Source organism: Euprymna scolopes, chromosome 39 (assembly GCF_053919585.1).
Source record: "Euprymna scolopes isolate OS-2025 chromosome 39, ASM5391958v1, whole genome shotgun sequence".
NCBI classification, from domain to species: domain Eukaryota; kingdom Metazoa; phylum Mollusca; class Cephalopoda; order Sepiida; family Sepiolidae; genus Euprymna; species Euprymna scolopes.
The window spans coordinates 67,430,682-67,455,697 of record NC_136520.1 but is presented as its reverse complement, the minus strand read 5'-3'; the positions used below and the strand labels follow the sequence as shown (position 1 = coordinate 67,455,697).

Sequence of the window (25,016 nt, the reverse complement as noted above, 5' to 3'; positions counted from 1 at the left end):
TATTTTTTTCTCCCTTTCTTATAAAATAAGCTTGCACACACTTGCTAATTAGCATATGTGCTTTAACGGCTTCTGATGCTAATATTTTCACTAGCCAGCAATCCTTCGGCTGCTGCTGATTTTCTCACACGCGTCCATACATGGACTGCTACATCTTGAGACAGCCTGGTGTGATAGTGCCAGGGCTAATGTTGTTAAGCTGCCATTTGTTTAATGCGATAAAAAGTGATGTCCTTAAAATATACTAACCTATCTTCCTCCAGTTTTTGGTTTTCAGCTAACACACGAGCCTGCAAATGATCAGGAACGTTATAAGCAGGATTGCCCCACGCTAGAAAGAGAAAGGGAGAATGAAATTAATAAAATGGATTTAATTAGTGTTGAATAATGTCACAGTAATCCGTTAAAGTGTTAAAAATATGAATTGAAATTTTTATGTTTCTGAATTTTTTTAGATAAGGATTAATCATTCGTATTATTTGGATTCTTCAGACTAACGTTCTCATCTTGAGTTATTTGCACAATATTTTGATCAATGTAACCAACTTTCTTTAGGTGTGTCTTGTTGAACTCTGGATTCTTATTGTGGAATATATTTTTGCTTCATGTGTATGTACACGTAAAAATAAAAACGAGATAACTCAACAATAATTCAAACTTGCGATATTTATGTTTTAATGCTTACAAATTTCCATTAATGATTTTCTTTATAAAAAAAAAAACTACTTGGGTCAGTTTACATGATTTTTGGAATATGATATTTTTTGCTTCATCACATGTATGTACATCATACAGAATTTTTTCTTTTTTTTTTTTTTAATATAAGGGATATTCTTAAAAACCATAAAATTTTACCCCTGTTAAAACAAGGAATGATAGAGAAATTGTAATAACTTACCAGATTTGGGTCTGTACAGCATTTTCTTTCTGTAGAATAACATATAAGCACTTTCTTTGCCCATGAATTGTTTTTCTAAGTCCGACTCTGAGATTGGTTTCACATCGGAATCGTCAAAATCAAACCATTTGGCCTCATGGAAAGTCCCGGCATCGCCCTTGGCATTTTTATCAACAATATCAGCCTCTTCATGATTTGGAGACAGGGAACTAGAAACAAAAGATACAAATGTTCAACCACAAATTGTTGCAATATTTCTGCCGTGTTAAGAGGGTATGACCACAAGAATTTGGACGATTATACGAGGGTTGTTACAAAATTAAAGCCTCCTAACCTTTTTTTCTTTTAACTCAAAAGCTACAAAGACAGGAGTAGTACTATAAAAACGAGTGACTTTGTTTTACAATTTAGTTTTCTAAATAGTCACGATTATTCTCAATGCACTTTGCAAGGAATTCAATGACATCTCTGCTTCTGATGCAGGTTCAAGAAAGGAGTTGCTTTCTTTGAGTTTCACAACGTCAATATCTGCAACAGAGAGATAAAACTTTTGTTGGTGTTGACGATCTGTTCGGATTGTGTCCCTTGGACTGAGCAGTTGTCTCCCTTTGTTAACTGATAACATGGACTTTAAATTAGGCACTTTGAGCTATCTCACTTTGATTTTGGTATAAGAGGCAGATAATGCAAAGTGCCTGTTCTCTTTGGTGTATAGCTTCTTCGTGTAAACATGTAAATAAATAGACGTGTTTCTTGCATGCTGATAGAATGTTACGTTGTTAATTCATTTGTTTCTTTGTCATCGTCAAGATATACCTTCCACAAATTAAGTTATTTAAAGATCGGACGCCAGAATTCATTTACAAAATATACTGAATCTCTTTGAATTCTTCAGTAATAACTTTCTGGCTTGATGTAACAGAGCATATGAGCGTGTAGAAATTAGCAGCAGCAGCAGTGAAGGATGGCTTGCTTGCGAAGAGATTAGCAGCAGCAGTAGTTGGAAAATCGCATATGCAAATTATGAAGCGTGTGCAAGAAGAGAAAAGAAATAAAAATGCACCACGTGCTCAGAGCAGAAGCAAAGGGCGCGCTGAAGAAAATGGACATGTAAAGTTGAGAACGAGAATGGGTTGGTTGTGACCAGCGGGCGGTCAGAAGGAGAAACGACAACAGGTAAAATAAACATGTGGCAGCAAAAGACATTTTTAAGTGGTATTGAAAATAACGGCAATAAATGCCTTCATTAAAAAAGAAAAAAATGCCGACCAGAATATTTATTTTTTGTTTGTTTATCCATTTGTAATGGTCATGCTGATCCTGTTTGGATTAATTCTTTACCTGGAAAAACTTCTGACTGAAATTCTCTATCTATATAAAAGCCAAGTATGTCCAAGGATGGAGTACTGCTGCCATATCTGGGCAGGAGCTGCTAAAAACAGCCTATCCTGCCTTGACAGAGTACAAAATAGACTTCGTAGTCTAGTGGGGGATGCCTTTTCTCTTCCCTGCAACCTCTCTCCCACAGAAAGGACGTTGCGAGCCTGTCGTTTTATCGCTATTTCCAAGGGAAGGGCTCGCCTGAGCTCCAATCTCTGGTCCTCCCCTCGCAAATCTTTCACCCGTCTAGCTGAAACCACTGTCAATTTTCCCCACTCTTTATCTGTGCCTAAATCAAAACGTAGATTCTATGAACAAAGCTTTCTTAGAATTGCATGCCTGTAGAACTCTTCCGTTTGCCTGTTTCCCACCTGACTACCACTTGGATGTCTTCAAGTCCAACAAAGTTTCTGATGAACCGCCCCCTTTAGTAAGACACTTTATCAAATCTCCAATACTAACGATTACTACGATACTACCCCATTGATTACTGTACACGCAATAACCCTTATTCCCGAGTGGCTTCCGGGCCTTGATAATTGATGACTTGCTTATAAAAAAAAAAAAAAAATTATATTGCAATTTTTTTTTCTGGAGACATTTTTTATAAAAATTTTATTCTTTTACTTGGAACAACCCCATTTATTTTTTTTTTTTGGTATAGAGAATGGCTCTATACTCAAGATTAACAATCACATTTTTTTTTTTTTTTTTTTGAAAGACAAATCTACAAGACACATTCATGGAGATGTCGTCAAATGGAGAAAACAGCACAGTTCCCATGACTTTCCGAAATATTTTTTCACGTTTAGAATAACTGACGCATGAAACAAACTGCCTTCGAATTGAATTAGCATTTATCAAAGCCATTCAAGAATAAGGGTTAATGAAATGGATGTATTGTCTGTTTAATGATGAAGAATATTATGAGAGGATTGAAATTGATAAATGGAATGAACAGAATTAATATTTTATGAAAATTAGATTTGAAAGTAACCGTTGTAGTATGAAGGGAAGTAATTCCCTGTCATTGGCTGCCAATACCAAGCATCCATTAAAACTTGCCTGCTCCAGACATTTTCCGTGCTTATAGTTGCGGTCAAATGACAGTCATAATGTGCATAGACTGCATTGCATTCAATTTTGCTCATTTCTTGCATGCAGCACATGGGATATTGACCACAATCTTTTTTCCAGATATCCTGGGTCACTGATCATCACGTGACTTGACAGATTAACCTTTAGTCCCATGACATTTTACCACATTCACAATTTTTTTTTTAATTAGCTCAGTGTATTGATCTTGATTTCTAGGTTGTCTGCATACAACATGGAATCCTGTACAGAACTCTCTAAAATTGGAATCGAAAACATTTTAAAAAATGTATTTTGCCGCCGTGTCAGCCCGCCAACCTCCCGCTACGCCGCCGTGTCAGCCCGCCAACCCCCCGCTACGCCGCCGTGTCAGCCCGCCAACCTCCCGCTACGCCGCCGTGTCAGCCTGCCAACCTCCCGCTACGCCGCCGTGACAGCCCACCAACCCCCCCGCTACCCCTCCGTGTCAGCCCCCCAGTCCCCGCCGTGACAGCCCGCCAACCTCCCGTTACCCCGCCGTGTCAGCCTGCCAACCTCCCGTTACCCCGCCGTGACAGCCTGCCAACCTCCCGTTACCCCGCCGTGACAGCCTGCCAACCTCCCGTTACCCCGCCGTGACAGCCTGCCAACCTCCCGTTACCCCGCCGTGACAGCCTGCCAACCTCCCGTTACCCCGCCGTGACAGCCTGCCAACCTCCCGTTACCCCGCCGTGGCAGCCTGCCAACCTCCCGTTACCCCGCCGTGGCAGCCTGCCAACCTCCCGTTACCCCGCCGTGGCAGCCTGCCAACCTCCCGTTACCCCGCCGTGGCAGCCTGCCAACCTCCCGTTACCCCGCCGTGACAGCCTGCCAACCTCCCGTTACCCCGCCGTGACAGCCTGCCAACCTCCCGTTACCCCGCCGTGACAGCCTGCCAACCTCCCGTTACCCCGCCGTGACAGCCTGCCAACCTCCCGTTACCCCGCCGTGACAGCCTGCCAACCTCCCGTTACCCCGCCGTGACAGCCTGCCAACCTCCCGTTACAGCCTGCCAACCTCCCGTTACCCCGCCGTGACAGCCTGCCAACCTCCCGTTACCCTGCCGTGACAGCCTGCCAACCTCCCATTACCCCGCCGTGTCAGCCTGCCAACCTCCCATTACCCCGCCGTGACAGCCTGCCAACCTCCCGTTACCCTGCCGTGTCAGCCTGCCAACCTCCCATTACCCCGCCGTGTCAGCCTGCCAACCTCCCGTTACCCCGCCGTGACAGCCTGCCAACCTCCCGTTACCCCGCCGTGACAGCCTGCCAACCTCCCGTTACCCTGCCGTGACAGCCTGCCAACCTCCCATTACCCCGCCGTGTCAGCCTGCCAACCTCCCGTTACCCCGCCGTGACAGCCTGCCAACCTCCCGTTACCCTGCCGTGTCAGCCTGCCAACCTCCCATTACCCCGCCGTGACAGCCTGCCAACCTCTCATTCCATTGTTTTGTTCGTTTGCTAACCTCTTATATTATCTCAGTCCATGATTTACTTGGTTATTTTTATTTTTTTAAACTCATTGTAAAATCTGAAGACTATGAATCTCTAAATGTTTGCTTCAGCACAAATTTTAAGATCTGAATTTTTGTCAAAGTTAAATTCTTTCTCACCTGCCATTTTGTAGATTGATGCCATTTTCATTCGGTAATGACACCTTGTTCGGAGATGTTGGGCTGTTTAACAGGCAAACACACGAGTCCGAAGTAAGGATAAATTTCTCTGGGTGTCGAGACAGGAACTGTAAAGATAAGATTTATTTTAGTCATAGGTGAGCAGAAGCAGCGGTGGGGGGGGGGGATGATAATTTATAAAAATCAAGCTAGAACAACCATCCTAAGATTAATAAAATTTCACAAACAAAAGTTTTGCACCAGTTATGCAAAAATATGAATATACAAAAATATGAAACCTTAAGTTAAGAATCTGTAATCTAATTTTGATCAAGATGATTTCGATTCTAGAAAACTGTTTGAAATTTATACTTAAGCTTAAGGAGTTTCAAGAAGGAATCTTGCTTCATTAGTGTTTAATGACTTTCTTTTTTGCAAAGGAGTCAACACTTATCAAGGGCCGAAGGTTATTCGAGGACAAAGGTTAATGAGTATACAGTGGTCACTGAGACAACAATGTAGTGATCGTTAAAATAGAAATTGGCTAGAATTAGATTAAGGGGACAGTTCAACAAGAACTTGTTTACATTGGACTTGAAGATGACTATTCAGCTAGTAAGCAAGCAAGCAGAACAAAGTTCCATACATGGGCAGTTCTAGGTGAGAAACTGTTCATAAGAGTACGTTTTTGTGAAAGTTTAGCAAGAAGGAACCGTAGATTGAAGCTCAGACAAGCACTTGCCACAAAAAAATAAAAACAAAGTGTTTCTTCTATAGAAAAGAGGTTGCATAGAGGAGGAAGGTATCACCTACTAGACTTTGGAGCCAGTTTTGAACACTCAAAGCAGGACAGATATGGCAATAGTACTCCATTTTAGGACGTACCTTTTTTTTTTTTTTTTTTTACATGGGGGGGGGGGTCACCACTTATCAAGGCCCGAAGGCCACTCAGGGATAAGGGTTATTGCATGTACAGTAATCAATGAGATAGTATTGTAGTAATTATTAGTATTGGGGGTTTTGATAGAGTGTCTTACTTAAGGGGGCAGGTTGTTAGGAGTTTGTTTATGTTGGACTTGAAGACGTCCAAGTTGTAGTCAGGTGGGAAACAGGCAAGCGGCAGAGAGTTCCACTGGCGTGCAGTTCTAAGAAAGAAGTTTTGCTCATGGAATCTACGTTTGGATTTATGCACAGATAAAGAGTGGGGAAAATTATTGACAATAGTTTCAGCTAGACGGGTGTTTCTCGTGAAAGATTAGCGAGGGGGGGGGGACGAGGGATTGCAGCTCAGACGAGCACCTGCCATGGAAATAGCGATAAAACAAGGATAGGCTCGCAACGTCTCTTCTGTGGGAGAGAGGTTGCAGGGAAGAGAAAAGGGCATCCCCCACTAAACCACAAAGTCTATTTTGTACTCTGTCAAGCCAGGATAGGCTGTTTTTAGCAGCTCCTGCCCAGATGTGGCAGCAGTACTCCATCCTTGGACGTACTTGGCTTTTATACAGATAGAGAATTGCATGCATGGCTCTTATACAAGTGGAGGATTATGTCCTAAAGGAAATACTTTCTGAAGTGGTTAAATGATGCAACCATTTTTCTAGCAACCTTGGCAACAGATTTAATGCAAGTCATTTCAGGCCAGGAATCAAGGTCAGACCCAGAAGCAAAAATTTTCAGCGGTAGTTTAATTATTGAACTTCATAATTTTTTTTTCCAGCTTAAAGACAATCATAGAATCATTACTCTTTAAATTAACTAAAATTAACAATGTTTTTTTAATCATCTACATCATAATTCAGGTCATAAAGGGTTAGATTCATTCCACCCCGAAGAATGATTCAACATTTCCACTCATTTTGTTATTTTTAACAAAATATCTTTTAACCTAACAAATCACTACTTAGGACCAAAAGCCATTCAAGGACAAAGGTTGATGAGACAGACAGATTGTCAGTTGAACGACAGAACTTTACGTTGTGGGTTGCGAGTGATTTTTTCAAGTGGCGACTCGAAAAAATAAAATGCCTATCTTTTGGCGATTGTTTTTCACAGACAAGCTTCCAAAGCTCATTACTCAGTGAAAAATGTCTTTTTCGAGTTTGTCTTTGCTTTATCGTTATTTTCATGGCAAGTGCTTTACTGAGCTTCAATCTATGGTCTCCCCTCGCCAAACTTTCACAAGAAACACTCGTCTAGCTGAAAACACTATCAATAATCCCCCCCCCCACTCTCTATCTGTGCCTAAACCTAAACGTAGATTCCATGAACAAAGCTTCTTTCTTAGAACTGCACGCCTGTGGAACTGTTTTCCGTTTTCCTGCTGACAATAGGGCTGTCTCGAAGCCCAATGTAAGCGAGTTCTTGATAAGCCGTTCCCCTTAAGTTAACAAATTTACTGAATTTCCATTACTGACAATTGCTATATTGTCCAATTGACTACTGTACACTCTTTAACCCTTATCCCCGAGTGGCCACTGGGCCTTGATGATTAGTGATGCCTATGTAAAAAAAAAATTCTCTTTTTTTTTTTCTTTTTTTTTAATAAAACAAGCAAAGTCAAATTATTTAAACAATATAAGAACAATATATTCTTTTTTTAACAAAGGTTGTTTTAAAAAAAAAAAATCTGAAGAAATTTGAATGTTTATACCTTCATGTTTCAACATAAAATTTCGCACAGGTTTAGAATTACACTTATTTAAAAAAACAAAAATACAGAAAAATCTTTATGATCAATTTATTTATTGCGGACTATTATTCTCATCTTTCTTAGTTGTTGTTTCACAACGTTTCGGCCAACTATTCCTCTGGCCTTCGTCAGGTGATAACCGCGACGGGATAGGAACTCTGAATCTCCTAACTGCATTCTCAGCAATTATTGCCATCCGTAGTTGTTGTCGTCTCACAACGTTTTGGCCAAGTAAGTGGCTTTATAATGTATAGAATGAAGATATCATATTCCAACAATCACGTGGGTGTGGCTAGTAACTTTTCTATTTGGCTAGTAAACGAAAATATTTAGTTGTCAAAGGTCAACTAAAGATAAATTTGTCCAGAAGCCCTGAATGATGAATAATATTATGACAGGATTGAAAATGATGAAATTTGATTATGAGAACAGTTTATCATTTATACAAGATGAAATGATAAAAAGAAGCCTGTATACCTGAGTGATGGGTCCATGCTGTTTTTTGAAGCGTTTGTTCCAAGATACTCCAGTATGTTTAACAAAATCCTAAAAAGAAAAAACATCTTTTGATGCAAAATCAATCAAAATACATTGGGTGTTTCCTTTCTACACAAAGCAATTTATCATTCAAATCAAAATATATTGTCCTTTATGTTATTACTTTATCTGCACTATATTTTAGATATTTTAACAGATTTTTAAATTGACACAATATGTGGATAAGAGATTTTATAAAAACACACATATATAAATCAAGTAAAAATTAAGTTTACAAGCCAAAAGCTTCTGTAAACTTAAATATGAATATTAATATTTATACAGCAATCCCAACTAAATAATAAAAAAGCTCAATACAACCAAAATAAAAAATAGAGTTTTATCATAAAAGAACACAATTTAAGACTGTAAATTATAATTTACATTAATTTATTGTTCGACAGAATACTAAAAAAAAAAAAAAAAAAAATATATATAAATAAAAATAAAAAAAATACCTAACCACTGCATATTCTTTCATCTGGATTTTTAATTTTTAATTTACTTTTTTCATTTTTCTCCATTTCATGAACTCTTTACACTAACTTTTTAATTTTAATTTAACTTTTTATTATTTTAATTTAACTTTTTATTATTTTAATTTAATTTTTTAATTTTAATTTACTTTTTTCATTTTAATTTAACTTTTAATTTAACTTTTTCATTTTAATTTAACTTTTAATTTAACTTTCATTTCATTTTAACTTTTTCATTTCATTTTAACTTTTTTTTTATTTCATTTTAACTTTTTATTTCATTTTAATTAAACTTTTTTCATTTTAATTTACTTTTTTCATTTTTCTCCCTTTCATGAACTCTTTGCACTAACTTTTTTTTTTGCATATATCATTAGTTTTCATATAATGTAGTTTCAATTTATGCCAGTACCAGCAAATTTATAGCTGCGCTATAACATTCATTTTACTAATATCTTTCCTCTAATGAAAAAGAAGCATTCTTTGATACTTTGCGGATTAAGGAAATCTTAATATTTCTTTTTTAAGTATCCCATCGAATAATAAATTCTTGTAAATTCTAATTTGCTGTCTTAAATTTTCCTTGTATATATATATATATATATATATATATATATATATATATATATATATATATATGCATGCACGTACACAGGGGTGTTTGGGGGGGGGTCAAACTTTAAATTGACAACTTTATTTTCTTTAATTGCAGATTTGGCAACAGTCAGTTGTAAATACAAAAAATTAATCTTTAGAATAAACCAGATATTTGTATAATAAAATTTTTTTCTGCGATTTATTTTAACTTTAATTTTTTTAAACAAATATATATACGCATAGATAAAAATATATATATATAGAAAGAGGTTTGTGTTTAATAACTTTTTACGCAAATATTACGCAAGTATAAATCATGTAGAATATCTGCATGGATATAGTTAACTAAAGATGATCATCCCACAAGAAAACGCAAAAAACTAATAAAGAATTAATTAAAATGAATGTTTAAAAGAATATGCAAATTAACTAGATCTTTTACAGATGAATGAAATTCCATGACCCATATATAACAAAGTTGTATTTCCCTTTTAAATAAATAGAAAAAAGGGTTTTTAATATGAATATCGATACACACAAAAAAAAAAAAAAATTCATAGGAGTATAGATATATATTTAAACTCATTTTTTATCTATTGATTTCGTAGTAGAAATGTGGGTATAATATTAGCATATCTGTTGGTCAAAACAGGGATTTTGCTCAATATGCTTCCAAAAAGTTTGACCATCTCTACTCTTGGAATTTGAGTTTATTAAAAACGAAATTTTGGGGGGATTAGTGCGAACATTAAATTCTCTTGAACAAGCCCTCAGCCATTCTCAGCCAATAATCTTTTTTCATTTCGATAAAAAAAGGAAATTTCTGCATAATGGTATAAATAATTTTTATGACTGTAGTTCTAAACTTGTCTTCCTGCATAGATGGCTATTTCAGCTAACACATACAAAGAAAGGAAAAGAAAAAAAAAAAAAAAAAGAAAAAAAAAAAAAGAAAAAAAAAAAGAAAAAAAAAAAAAAAGAAAAAAAAAAAGGAGGGCGGGGGAAATAACTCACCATACAAAGTTTGTCAAGCGAAAGCGTATAATTGTCAGCCTTGGCAAGGGTGGCAACAAGCAAGTCACACGGTTTGTTCGTCTCGAGAGACTCAAACTGAGTTTTATATTCCTTCTCTTTATGATTTGGCACTGCACTGATTAGAGGAACCGGTTCGGCTGAATGATGAAGCACAAGCTCACGACACTGGAAAAACAAATAAAAATATCATAGTTTTTATATAAAAAAAAAAATAAAATGGGAAGACTCTTTACCATCACCCCATCTGCATTCAGACATATAAGATTCCTAGGTAAAAAGGGGAGGGGGGGGACAAACAACAACATAAAAAATACTTTTTTTTTTTTTTTTTCATAGCTTTCAAATTAGATATCCCAAACTTAAATTTTATTTTATCTAAAAACTTTTAATTTGAACACAATCAAAAATCTCTAGGCGCCGTTGCTTAATACTTAACTATTACCACTGAAAACTGCTAGAGGAAAAATAAAATTTGTCAAAGGGGAAACAAATTTTTTTTTTCAGATAGGGTAATTAAAAATTGCTACTATGCAAAGATCAAACAATATACAAATAATAATTTTAATATATAAAAAGGGTAAAAGAATTGATTTACTTATCAGCTGCGGTAAATAATATTCTTTTCAAAATGTTTTATACTCCTTAGATTGAAATGATACCTTAAACGTATAAAAAGAAAAAAAAAAAACTACTATGATTAAGGACTTCATCTCTCTTTTTTTTTTTCTTTTCTTTCTTTTACATAGGAGTCACGACTTATCAAGGCCAGAGGTCACTCGAGGATAAAGATTAAAGAGTGTACCGCAGTCAATGAAACAATATCGTAATAATCGTTAGTAGTGGAAATTTTGTAAATTGGATTACTGAAGTGGAACGGCTCATCAAGAACTTGTTTACGTTGGACTTGAAGATGATCAGATTGTAGTCAGCTGGAAAGTAGGCAAACAGAAAAGAGTTCCATGGGTGTGCAGTTCTAAGAAAAAAACTTTGTTCATGGAATCTACGTTTAGGTTTAGCCACAGATAAAGAGTATGGGAAATTATTGATAGTGTTTTCAGCTAGACGAGTGTTTTTCATGAAAATTTTGCGTGGAGTTGGGCATAGATTGAAGCTCATATGAGATTTAGGCACAGACAAAGAGTGGGGGAAATTATTGAATGTTTTCAGCTACATGAGTGTTTCTCATAAAAGTTTGGCAAGGGGGGGGGGGGAACCATCGATTGGAACTCAGACAAGCACTTGCCATGAAAACGATAAAACAGAGGTTCACAATGTCTCTACTGTGAGAAAGAGATTGCAAGGAAGAGAAAAGGGCATCTCCTACTAGGCTACAAAGTTTACTTTGAACTCTGTCAAGGCAGGATAAGACCTTTCTAGCAGCTCCTGCCCAGAACGTACCTGGCTCTTATACTATATCAATAGAAGGATCCTACCATTTTTCCAGCGACCTTGGCAACGGATTTGAAGTAGGTGTTCATTTCAGATCAAGAGTAAAGGTCAAGCCCAGAAGTTTGTCAAAATATGAGGCCTCCCGAAAACGAGAGCCATTCATTTTCAATTGATGCCAGATGAGTATCATGTAAAGATAGAAGCTTTGTTTTAGATGCATTAAAAGTAACCAGCCACCTCTTTCCCCATTGTACCACATGCTCAAGATCAGGAGAGAGAATCAGAGAGAACTTGGTCATTTACGGCTTTTGATGTGCTGCCATAGATAGTAGTGTCGTGAGCAAAATCGTCTATGAATGATCTAAGGATGTTATTTGGAAGATCATTAATGTAGCTCATGAAGAGAATTGGGCCCAGGATGGACCCCAAAGGGACTCCAGCATTAATACTGTGAGTTTCTGATTTCTGCCTGTAAACCACTACTTTTATGAACCTATCAGAGAGAAATGATTTAATAATTGAGAAGACATTTCCAGCTATACCATAGCTGTAGATCTTGTGAAGTAGACCTTTATGCCATACCCTATCGAAGGCCTTTGATATGTCAAGAGCAATTGTCCTAAAAAGGAAGTCTCCATCAAGAGATTTGCTGATCCTATTATATATAACCATAAGCACATCTGCTGTAGATTCTAGCAGAACGGAAACCATATTGCATGCCATTAAGAAATTTTTGCTGAGGTGGTTGACTGCTTCTCTATTTAACAGATTCCAGCAACTAATAAGCTTTCAAATTTCATGATGAAATTCCTCATAGAGGAGTGATAAAACAATTTTTAAAAAGCACCCCACACCATTCTCCACAAAAGTTGGGGGGAAAAAAAAATTATTTGTTTGCAGTGTTAATATTTTTATCACTTTATTTGATGAAATTCTTCAAAAATATATTATTTAGATTATTATTTCTTGATCCATGTCGAAGTATATTAATTTCCAAACAAAATGGTAAGTATTGCTAATTTAATTAAAGACTAACAGAACCTGTGGAAATTCCACAGAGGACTCATTCATATGTGATACATTGCTGTTGTCATTCCGTAGATGTTCAGTATAAATGGAGACGCTCTGATATTATTGTAGCTCTTTTATTAAAATTGCAAAAGTATTTACCTAAGTTTGCAGGGATACTCGGCATAGCTAGATCGTAAAGTACACTTGAATATATTTAAATTCTTGCCGATTTCATATATATTATTATAGAGTTAATGTTCTATCGATTTTTGTTATAAAGTTGTGATTTCAAAAATAAAAAAATATATCCATATGACTTGGGTGCATCATCTTGAATTGAAACCGAAACCAGAACTTATGAAAAAAAAAAAAAAAAATATATATATATATATATATATATATATATATAACTTGAATTCCTTAAGCTATAATCGAAACTGAAACTAAAACTTATGAAGAATTCTTGAATAAAATCATTTATAAAAAAATACATTACTGGAGTACCATCAGCTATAAGCGAAACCAAAACTTATGAAGAATTCTTGGTAAAATTATTACAACAAATTAATTAAACGACAGTCATTCAGATGTAAGCATGACACAAAATAACACACACGTTATCCGATTAATGTATAGATCATTATTTTTTTATTTTTTAAGATGTAAAAAATTTGCTATAAAATGTAATTTGTTATCGAAGCACATACACTACATAAAGCAAAAGAACTGAAACAAAAGTATTGTTGAAATATCAAATGCAATTGATGAAAAGAAAGAAGTGTGAAATCTTACCGGTTCAATCCAAGTGCCTAAACCATCAATGTCTCTGATGTAGGCGTGGTAGTGTCCACCATGTGTGCCTCCACGGTGAATCACGACAGAAAAAAGCTCATATTCGCACTCACAACCAGGAAGGGGCTACAAAAACAAGAACATTTTTTATCATGATCGAATCTATTCGTTTGAAATGCTGATTTTGGTAATATTAAGATTTACTTCATGATTGCCTCCAGAATTGTATAATACTTGTTTATTTTAATAACATTTTATTGGTAAGCCACTGGATTTAAACTAAAAAAACAAAAAACAAGATGGAAGAGATACTTACAGTTTCTGTAAATGCAGACATATCTACAGATTTGGGAAATTCAAACTTTCCAGTTTCCTACGAAAAAAAAAAAAAAAAAAAAAGAAAAAGTTTTGAAACTAAAACTAAAAGTAAAACAGATTGGCTAAAAATCCAGTTCATTTAGTCTACTGAAATATATGTTAAATGGAGATTTTAATGGATAACTAGTTATATTTATTTAGCATTGCTCAAGAATGATCCATTTGTATACATATTTTTTTAACATTTAAGTTATACACAAAAATGGGAGATAACTACGTTTAACCTTCAAGTAAAATAGCTATTTCAAGATGAAGATAATAGTACGAATTATCTCTCTTGCATAATTTAAGTTATGCTTGAAATAATCTGTCACACAAGTTGATTCAACATTGAAATTTAAGTTTGGAGATATTAAATATTTCTTTCCATGAATCCTACGTTAGTCAAATAATTGTAAAAAAAAGTATTTTATTCTTTAGTGAAAAGAAAAAAATGTAATTGCTTATCTGATAGGTAAAAACACTAATGATCTTTTTTATGATGTAAGCTGATTTTTACATTTTAGATCACTAGCATTTCAGCCCGGCGTTGCCTGGGTGTTTGGAGGTGTATGCCGAGCAAAAAAAAAAAAAAAAAAAGTCAATCTTTTTTTAACTTGGGCTCAAATCACGTTATTAAGTTAGATCCATGTCCAAGGAACCTACATCTAAAATTTCAAGTGTTTAGACCCAAAATTGACAGAGGAGTTTGGTAGAGTTCTCAAAGGTCAAATAGTTGAACTTTGACCACTTAACAGCTAAATTTCTGGCCCAAAACAGATTACAAAGATTTTCCCAAATCTTGGTACCCCGTATATCAAATTTTGAGTCTGTAGACTGAAAATTGACAAAGTTATTGTGTAGGAAAATATACACAGACAGACACACACACACAGACACATTCACTTTTATAGATATATAGATAATTGAAAAATGTCTCAATTTTACCAATTTCCTGGCTCAGAATAAGTAATTTTTGAAAAACAGAAGGTATTCTTTTTTATTGCAAAGAACAGGCACCAACAATAATAAATTAGAATCAGCAAAGCAGAATAAAATGTTTTTCACCTATTTAGAAAGAATACTTAGTTCGAAAGCTGAGAAACAGACCAATTTTTTCTTATCAAAAATATGGTACACCTTTTCCAAATGATTTTTCTTTTGTATAATGGATGCCTGTACTACAGGATTATAGTGTTACGTAATCATTCTGACCAGTTGTCACAAAATGCGTTTGACCAGTCTATATAATGCTAATATCTACTTTTGTCGCAGGCACAAAGTATATACACACACTGACAGTGAAGTAAAAATCACAACACAGTTGATTTACAAAATTATATTGCTTTTAATTAACTCCGACAAATCAGATTTTTAATGATAATTATTAGTTTTGATGTTTCTGAAAGGCGCAGGGGATGCATGGTTGTCGAATGTTAGGTGCTGAAGAAATGGTGATTATAAAAACATTTTTTCTGTTGGAATGTTTAATACTTCCGTTGTCTATTGTTTCAACCTTTGACTGATATCCTATCACATATTTATGGGTCAAATTATGCATTCTGTTAAATAATTCACATTTGAATCCGTTTGCACGTGTGCAGCCCATCAAATGTTATCCCTTCCCGGGGTTGCCTGCCAAAATCTAACAGTATTATACAACAATAATGTATTTGATTGCCATATTTTTGGCTTAAGAAACCAGGGTTTTACTGTATTAAAGCTGTACACAAGAAAGCATATTAATGAAAAATAAATAGTAAGAAATGTAAAAAAAGGCAAGTTTAGAAACCGACTTACTTTGAAACGGTCCATTCTTTTAAAATCATAACTGAATCTCAAAAGGGAAAAACTAAGAATTGGAGGCAGAGAACGTAATTTGGCACCCTGCAGAACAAAAAAAAAAAATAAAGAATAAAAACGTTGCATTATTTGGATTATTCAAACTACAATTCTCACCTTTGTTGTTAATTTATGTGGATATCAGTTCATTATTGCTACACAATGTTTGCAACTTGAAATATTTGAAACAAAAAATTTAAATAAACATCTTGTAACATTTGGATCCTTCGGACTACTGTTCTCATCTTGAATGTCATTTTCACAACATTTAACGGGAATTTTATAGTGACGTCCAATGAAGGTTATCCCATTGCATAACAAGGAAAAAAAAAAATGAAAGAATACGATAAACAATTTTTTTTTTAATACATGGAAAGGTAAATAGAGAAAGAAAGGTATAGTCAGTTTTATGTTCACCAATAACAGTGTCTGCCAAATTAGTCCTTCTGGCAGTTCTCAAAGAACTCCATTAACAATATTGTAATGGAGAGTAGGGGTAAGAATATAGGTGTAGTCAGGACTTACTGCATGTCAAAGAACTTAAATAAAACACATCAACACTTAATCTTTTTAAAAGTGGGTGTATGTAAATTACTTTTCTTGCGCCATTAACTTAAATTTTCTCGAATGAGAAAATTTCAATCCTCTTGGTTCTGTAATCCAAAAAAATAATCCAAATCTTCTGTGGTGTAATGTATTTCTATAGAAGATTTCTTGGTCCCTTTTGACGTGAATTCTAACGCCTCATTGGAGTTAGTATTCTTTTTTTACAAGACCAATTCTAGGCCTTAAAATAGTTCTTTCTTCCTCAGTGAAGAGGTTGTTGTAATTTCATTTACAACTGATTTTTTAAACAGTCTTTTCTGAATAATACTGTGTTGTCTTCCTTGACGAATCCAGATTGAAGAAAAAGAAAAGAAACCAAACCACTGGTTTCTCTTGTTTAAACTTGCGATTTTTAACATCTTTTCTCTTGACACGGGATAACGAGCTGACTTCTTTCTCGTGTTTAAAACTTCGAACAAAATGGCGCACACATCTCCTTTTATCGATCGAAAGGCACGCATTCAACACGTGACATAACAAGCAGTAGCAGCACAAGATACACCAAGAAAGGGGGAGGAGGTAAGGAAGGGGAGGAAGAGAGAAGGAAAGACAGAAGGTGGAAAATAAAATTTCTACACGTTTCTGTCAATATAACCTTCAACCTTCTTTAGATGTATCTTGTCGAACTCAGACCTCCATTCAGTCATGGCTGATGGAACAAGAGCACCCCCAACCCCGCCTAAAAGTAAATGAAGGGTTCCGTTCAAAATTTCATCAAAATTTTCGAGTTTGATAGAAACATTCCAAAATTTAACAAGATACAGTTGAAGAATGTTGGAGGTTTCATCGACGGAAACGTTGCGAAAATGACACTCAAGATGAGAACAGTAGTCCAAAGAATCCAAATAATACGAATAACTAATCCTCATCTCAAAAATTCAGAAATGTAATACTAAGGCGTCATTAATGGGAGAGTAGAAGGGAAGGGAGAAAGTGAGTAAGACATTTAGCCAATCAGATAGCCAGCCACTTCTGTTCTTTTTTATTTTTGGTTCTTGCTTGTCGGTAGGAATTCGAGAATGATATAAGTTATTCGTTTTTATAAAAACATTTTAATTGCTGCTAATATCAACAAAATTATTGCATATATAGACAAAATGAGACAATAAAATTAAAAATGTATAACAAATCATCAACTTATGAACTATTTAAAAAATAGTTATGCTAAGCATGCATACAAATTATCTGTATCATTCGTCGGTACATTTCAAAATATTTTGTATTGCTGAATTAAATAACAGCAACTCGTTTTTGCATGCTAATAAAGAGGTGACCAATGAAAAAAGCTTTCACATTTATTTAGATAATAAACAAGACTTGTTAGAGTTAGACAGTTCTTTCGCCCACACTGTTTAAGTATGCCACTGACTAGATCATGCACAACGCACTTGCCAGGTTTTCTGGTGTCTGCATTGGCCACAACTTTGTCGTCCTACACTGACGACATAGCGATTCTTCTTGGCCCCCAAAATCAACAGAGATTAGACCATTCCTGTAATGACCTGGTCCTTGTTGATTGCGGTGTAATGCTGTTCCTGTGCAATCCTAGGTGGTCCACTCTGCCTTCTCTCTTTGAGAAGGGGTTAGTTGATTGTTAATCCTCTGAGGTGCCGTTACCAATGGGGCTGCTCAGGCACTTTTTTGCAAGTGTGCCAACTTCTCAATCTCACTTACCAACCTTGGTGCCACAGTGCTTGCAGTGGAAGAGAACTAAATACCTCCAATAAGCTGTAGACAAAATACAAGACTGTATCTAAGATTGGTATGGAGGTAAATGCTACAAAAACAAAACTCTTTTCTGCAGGATTCCTACCTTCCAAGGAAAGCGTGATTCTTCTCAATGGGTAAACCTTAGATGAAATCGATTGTTTCAAATATCTAGGCTTAATGTTTGTCATCATGAGTTTGAGGTAATGTGACGTTGACAGCTGAATCAACTATGCCCAGCATGCGTTGAGTTGCCTACAACCCTGTCTGTGGTCTTGTCCTGCAATCACAATAGGTACGAAAGTTCAGATTTATTAAATGCGTGTTTGGACAATCTTTCTCTATGGCTACAAAACCTGACCAATGAAAGCAGCAGATGTTAAAAGGTCGGTAGTGCATGACCTTATCTACTTCAGTTGATCAGTGTTTTTGTTAATGTTTTGCAAATGTTGTATGTGATTGGTTGTGGGGATACTATTGATATTTTTCCCCCTCCCCATCCTCCAAGTTTTTGGAGGAAAACAGTAAAGAGGAAAAGTATAGAAAAAAAAGTTTATCAGATAAACACAAATATAGAAAATTATGTTGGTGAAAAGACAAAGGAGTATGAAGTTGTTCACTAACACATACAAAGGAGAGCTGAGGTGGGGTGGGGGGCTGTAACCAAAATGTGGCAGATAACGGGAACAAAAATAGATATATTTTTAGAGCTAGTTTTAGGGGTGACTGGATTTTCCGACACTTAAGTGATTTGCAACGGTCAAGGACAATTAAATATGTGGAATGTGTCCGGTTGACGACAGTGATGAGTTGACACAATCGAAAGCAGATTATGGCTGGATTTCTCCATGCAATTTCATGAAGATGTTGAAAGATGGCCATGCTCGCCTGACAAGTAAACAGCTATATATATATATATATATACACATATATATGAATGAATGCATTAATATACAGAAACACTTACTTTCTTTGCAGTGACCAATTTCTGGCATTGGTCACAGAAATACTTATTGTTACCATCCATGGTTTCCATTTCACAATAAAGGATTCCAAGACCAAGTTCCAAACTGCTTGATTCTTTTGTGACAGTAAGCGGAATATCCACAAAATCTTCCTAAAAAAAAAAAAAAAATAAATAAATAAAAAAGTGGGCTATGTTCAGTTTAAAGGGAGAAAAAAAAATGGGGGGGGGTAGAAGGTTGAACCACTTTAAAAAATCCAAATACCTGATTTTTGTCAAAATTTTTAAAATATTCAACATCAATAAATTAATATTCATTAAATTTTACTTTCTTTGGAATATTTAGAGTTTTTAAAAAATATAATATAGACACAACCTCCCATTTTAAAATTAAAATATTTCAGATTTGCATTGAATTCAACTGTCATTAGACATCAATAAAAACAAGATGCCATAAATTACAATTTCTTAAAACTCCTTAAGCCTTAAATTTTAGATATTTTCTAGAATCAAAATCATGTAATCGATTCTGGTAAAAATTAGAATAAATATTCTAGACATAAGGTTTAGTAGTATCATATCTCGATTAAAAAATCTTTATAAGGAAACATAAAAGTGGTACACTCTACAAAGTGGTATACTCTAGATCCATGCAAATGTTAAATTTTAATTTATTTACACATTTTGGGTTCTCATATTCCAAAAATTATGTAAATTGATCAAGTAATCGTATTTTTTATAAAAAGCATTAAAGCAATTAATGGGAATTTGTAGGCTTTACAACATAAATCTAGTATGACATTGTCGAGTTATCTCCCTTTGCTCCTTGAGATTTTTTTTCCAAAATGAGAAGCGAAGACAGTTACTTCTTGGATACTAGTAAAATTGAGTTTCGTTTATTAATTTATTTATTGCGGACTATTATCCTCATCTTTATTAGTTGTTGTTTCATGACGTTTAAGACAACTATTCCTCTGGCCTTTGAATCTCTACAGTTCCAGGTAAGAATTGTCTGAAGATAGCGGTTTCAATCCTACCCAAAGCCGGCCATTGGCTTACTTGGCCAAATCGTGGTAAGACAACGACAACTATGGATGGCAGTAATTGCTGAGAATGCAGTTAGGAGATTCGAAGTTCCTATCCTGTCGCGGTTACCACCCGACGAAGGCCAGAGGAATAGTTGGTCGAAACGTTGTGAAACAACTAAGAAAAGATAAGGATAATAGTCCGCAATAAATAAAATAAATAATACTCACTTCAATGAATTTCAATTAAAATAATATATATATATATATATATAATATTTAAATGGGCTTTTCACGGAGGATGCCTCCAGGGTAAATGTTTTTTTGCAAGCTTCATTTTCATTAAGAGAATTTTCTTTAAACAATGTTCTATTGTCAAGAGCGTTTTTTTTATTCAAGAAGTCTGAAGAAATGCTGGTTATGTGAAAATTTTCAAACGCCATAATGCTTGAAATTGTCGAACTGGTATGGAAACAATTGTAACTTACAATGAAATACATTTTCTGTTGCTATCAATTCCTTTTTTGAAATCTTGGTTTTGTTAATACAGTATATATATATATATATATATATATATATATATATAGTAATTTATAAAATATATATGCCGATTAAGCTACACTGAATATTCGGCGTTTCATCCACTATAGGATTTGTCAGGCTTATGTGCGAATTCTGTGGTTGTTTCTCGTTTTTATATATGTTGAGGATTTTAGTTAGCCAATCAGCTTTCTAGTATCCACCGCTCCCCTTCCTATCAGCCAATGGGCATGTATTTTATCGAACAAAGGATCTGTTTTAGAGCTAGGTTAGTGGTTTAAGGCAGACGATTTTCCTCTCATTTCTGCTTTTTTTTTTTTATATATATATATAAATATACATATGTGTACACACACACACATGCACACATACATACATACATATATATATATATGTGTGTGTGTGGTCGTTTATGTATATTAATGTTTATTTAATTTATTTATTTGTTTGTTTTCTATTGTTTTTGTTAGTATTAAAGCTATTTTGTATCGCTATCCTAGAGTAAGTTTTATTTTGTGAACACACTTGTTTGCTATTTCTCGTCTACAGTTTAATAGATTTTGGGGTTCTTTAAAGTACAGGATAGCAAATTTTTCATGGAGGCATAATTTACATGGGTCATCTAAATGTCTGCACGTGGTAGCTTGTCTTATTATTTTTCATTCGACTACCGGCGAATGTCCACTTTCTTTGAGTTCCCAGTATTTATTCGCTAGTGTTGTTTTTATACGGTGTTTTTTATTTTTGAGTGTACTTTTATGGTCATAGTATCGGGTTTTGAAATCTAAGGAAGTCATGCCTACGTAATATTTCTTGTTATTCGGGTTTTCTTTCGCAAATATTGTTGCTTGATAAACTACGCTTTTTGTTAGACATTTATTTTGAAGTGGGCAAAGTGTGCGGTGTCTACAATTGCATTTATCTTGTTCGTTATTATTATTTTTATTTATGGTATAGTTGTTCTTGTCCGGGGTTGGTTAAACCTATTTGATCAATTTACATGATTTTTGGAATATGATATCTTTGTTTCATGAAGGGTATGTACAAAGATTTTTTTATTTTTGTTTTTAATGTAGAGGGAATTCTGGATAAGAACACATTTTTTTTTTTAGATATCTTTAAAAACCCGTAAAAGTGGTAATTTAATATTTGTTTATTAATTTAAAAATCGTAAAGGATTTCAGAAACTTTAATTTATAGTTTTTTTTTTTCTTTAAACTAAAATTATCACAACCCATTTCCCTGCATTGTTGGGCAAAATTGAAGACCCCCCCCCCCACCAAAAAGAAAAATCTTGCTCTCCATATAAGTATTTTTATTCGAATTAAAATTTCTACATGCATAAATTTTCAATTTATTATTCAAAAAAATTATAACATTTAATAACATTAAAGTTAATAACTAAAACAATTTTTTTATTAAACTATAATTTTTATAATGGTGTTCCTGTTTTGAGAATTTATCAGTCTATCCACTGAATTTATTAAATTTTAATGTAAGATGCATAGACAGTATTACAAAGTGTTTTTGCCTTTTTTAATTAAAAAATTTAAAATGGCGACAATATGATAAAGGTATAGTTTTGTGATAAAGTACTTTTTCATGTATGCAAAATAGTTTTTTTTAAAAAGGTTCAAATATTAGAACTTATTTTTTGTTTGAATGCAAGTTTGTAATGTAAATGAAAAAAAGAAAAAGAAAAAAGAAAAAAGAAAAGAAAAAAAAGAAAAAAGAAAAAAGAAAAAAAAAGAAAAAAGAAAAAAAGAAAAGAAAAAGAAAAAAGAAAAAAAAAGAAAAAAGAAAAAAAAAGAAAAAGAAAAAAAAAGAAAAAGAAAAAAAAAGAAAAAAAAAGAAAAAGAAAAAAAAAGAAAAAAAAGAAAACACCTTGTTTTTTTTATTGAAAATAAAATTAATATTGACTCCAAACATTGAAAAAAAATATAATTTCCAAAAAAAGCTGGTCGGAATAAACCCTCATTTGGGCTAATTTCCTCTCAACACCGTCATCTTTACAGGCTCGCAGAAACAATGAAAGTGCGAAGCATGAAATTAATCATTTCATTTTTTTATGTAAAGTTTTCAAATTAATTTGTAATTTATGTAAGTATTAATCAGAAGAGACTTTTCCTCTGTATAACACCGGCAAGACTTCCACTGAACAGAAAACGGGAGACTGGCTTTATGTAAGAAAAAAAGATTTTAAATATTTCTTTGCTTCAATGATATATTTGTTAATATACTAGTTTTCAATTTTTATTTCAGCATTTCCAAGAAACAATTTAAAAAAAACAAAAAAAACAATCGAATTACCTGTCTTTCACTAATTTTGCCACATTCCGAACAGATGATCTGAAAAATTAAAATGTTTTTAAACAATCATTAATTAATGGGAAATGAAATTACCAAAATCAAGTATTTACTTAAAAATTACCTTATCGTTCACTTGTTATTCATGCTAATGGGACACCTCTTATCAAGGCCCAAAGGCAACTTGAGGATAAGGATCTAGGAGGCAAAATGATGGGTAAAATGGATTTGATTATTCAAGAGGATGGCTCAACAAGTATTTGTTAACATTGAACTTGAAAATTACCACTTTGTTGTCAACCGGGAAGCAGCTTTATGATATTAAGTTTCACAGACAGGAAGGTCTTTGAAAAAAATATTCATGGATGTTCTGTTTAGTTTTAGGTAGACAAAGGAAGTAAATTCTTTGAGTTTTTGCTGTGAATGTTTTGCACAATATTGATAAAAAAAGAAGAAAAAAAAAAAAGAAAAAAGAAAAAAAAGAAAAAAAGAAAAGAAAAGATAAAGAAAAAAAAGAAAAAAGATAAAAAGAAAAAGAAAACAGAAAAAAAAGAAAAAAAAGAAAAAGAAAAAAAAGAATAAAAAGAAAAAAAGAATAAAAAGAAAAAGAAAAATAAAAAGAAAAAAAAAAGAAAAAGAATAAAAAGAAAAAGAAAAAGAAAAAGAAAAAAAGAAAAAAAAAGAAAAAGAAAAAGAAAAAAAAGAAAAAGAAAAAAAAAGAAAAAAAAAGAAAAAGAAAAAAAAAGAAAAAGAAAAGAAAAAGAAAAAAAAAAGAAAAAGAAAAAAAAAAAGAAAAAAAAGAAAAAAAAAAACTTTCTTTTGTGAGAAAGAGCCTGTAGGAAAGGTAAGGTAAGTTTTTGTTTAATGGCACATCAACCCTATAGGTCATTTCATGTCATGAAATGTGAAGAAAGTATTCTTCATTGAGGCTTTAGGTGATAAATTGTTTTTAATTAAGATTTAGTATTTCTAAGTCTTTTTTCAGGGTTTTTTCCCTGTCAAATGTGTTCCAAAAGTTTAATTTTTCTTAGAAAATCTAATATTTTATAAGGTTTTTCCAAATATTGCTTGAAGGTTTTATTCTTTGAAATATTTCACATGAATATTTTCATATTTTTTGCATTCCGTTAATATGTGTTTAATGGTTAGTGGATGTTGACAGGTTCTACATTGTGGGATACCTTCTGCTTTCAGAAGGTATTCATGAGTTAGTCTTGAGTGACCAATTCGAATTCTGGTAAATATAGTGTCTAATTTTCGTATTGGTATTATGGTTCTATCTTGTCCAACATTCGGTTGTATTTTTCTAAGTTTGTTGTTTAGTTGTTCGTTCCATAGTTTTTACCATTTGATTTTTATATAGGAGTTTATTTTGTTTTTCCTATCTGTGTATGTTATTTTTATGTTTGATGGAGTCAAGTTTGTTGCGTCCTTAGCCAGTTTGTCAGCTTCTGAATTTCCTTTCATGCCGACATGACTCGGTATCCATGTTAATATTATCGTTTTATTTTCCTTTACTTGGTGTTGGTATATTTCCATAATTTCCAGGATGTACGGATGGTTTATGTTCCTTTCTTTCAATGCCATTAAGCTGTAATCGGACTTCCTTGTGTGTATTATGCATTTTTGCTGCTGCTCCTACTCTTTCAGTTATTTTTGAGCCATCTGTATAGATGGTTTTCTATGTGGAGTATTTATCCCTTAGTTCTAGGAATTTGTTTTCATAGGTTTGGTAGTTAGTCTGTTTTTTAGCTGTTTTAATAATCATGTCTATAAATGGTTCTGTGATTGTCCATGGAGTATTATTAATTGTGCAAGTTTGTATGTTTTTTGGTTCTTCGTATTCTTATGCAATAGCCTTTTTAAGGCGATATCTCAGAGGTTTAATAGCTGTAGGTTTGCTGGTATAGAAATGTTCATACATCGATGTATATATTTTTTTATGAGCAGGATTTTCTAGTAGACTTTTAAGTTTCACCGTATACTGGAGCGAGAGTTCTTCCCATCTCAGGTGGAGAGGGAGTTCATTAGCTTCTGTGTGCAGGCTTTGAATAGGTGATGTTCGGAAGGCTCCTAAACAGAGTCTGAGTGCTTGGTTTTGTATGGGTTTGAGTTTCTCTAGATATGATTTCCATGTTT

General features: G+C 33.9%; 1 protein-coding gene across 1 annotated transcript in view; it reads right to left on the bottom strand.

Moving 5' to 3' along the window:
- LOC145263824 (ubiquitin carboxyl-terminal hydrolase 40-like) overlaps window positions 1–25,016 on the bottom strand; it is a 150,193-nt gene that overhangs the window by 65,549 nt on the left and 59,628 nt on the right. Inside the window, exons 5-14 of the mRNA XM_080120889.1 lie at window positions 22,881–22,919; window positions 19,009–19,158; window positions 15,687–15,773; window positions 13,846–13,902; window positions 13,530–13,655; window positions 10,317–10,502; window positions 8,170–8,238; window positions 5,004–5,131; window positions 899–1,107; window positions 250–331 (exon numbers count right to left, since the gene is read on the bottom strand). Coding sequence (XP_079977015.1) covers window positions 250–331; window positions 899–1,107; window positions 5,004–5,131; window positions 8,170–8,238; window positions 10,317–10,502; window positions 13,530–13,655; window positions 13,846–13,902; window positions 15,687–15,773; window positions 19,009–19,158; window positions 22,881–22,919 — 1,133 coding nt within the window. The remainder of the gene's footprint in view (window positions 1–249; window positions 332–898; window positions 1,108–5,003; window positions 5,132–8,169; window positions 8,239–10,316; window positions 10,503–13,529; window positions 13,656–13,845; window positions 13,903–15,686; window positions 15,774–19,008; window positions 19,159–22,880; window positions 22,920–25,016) is intronic.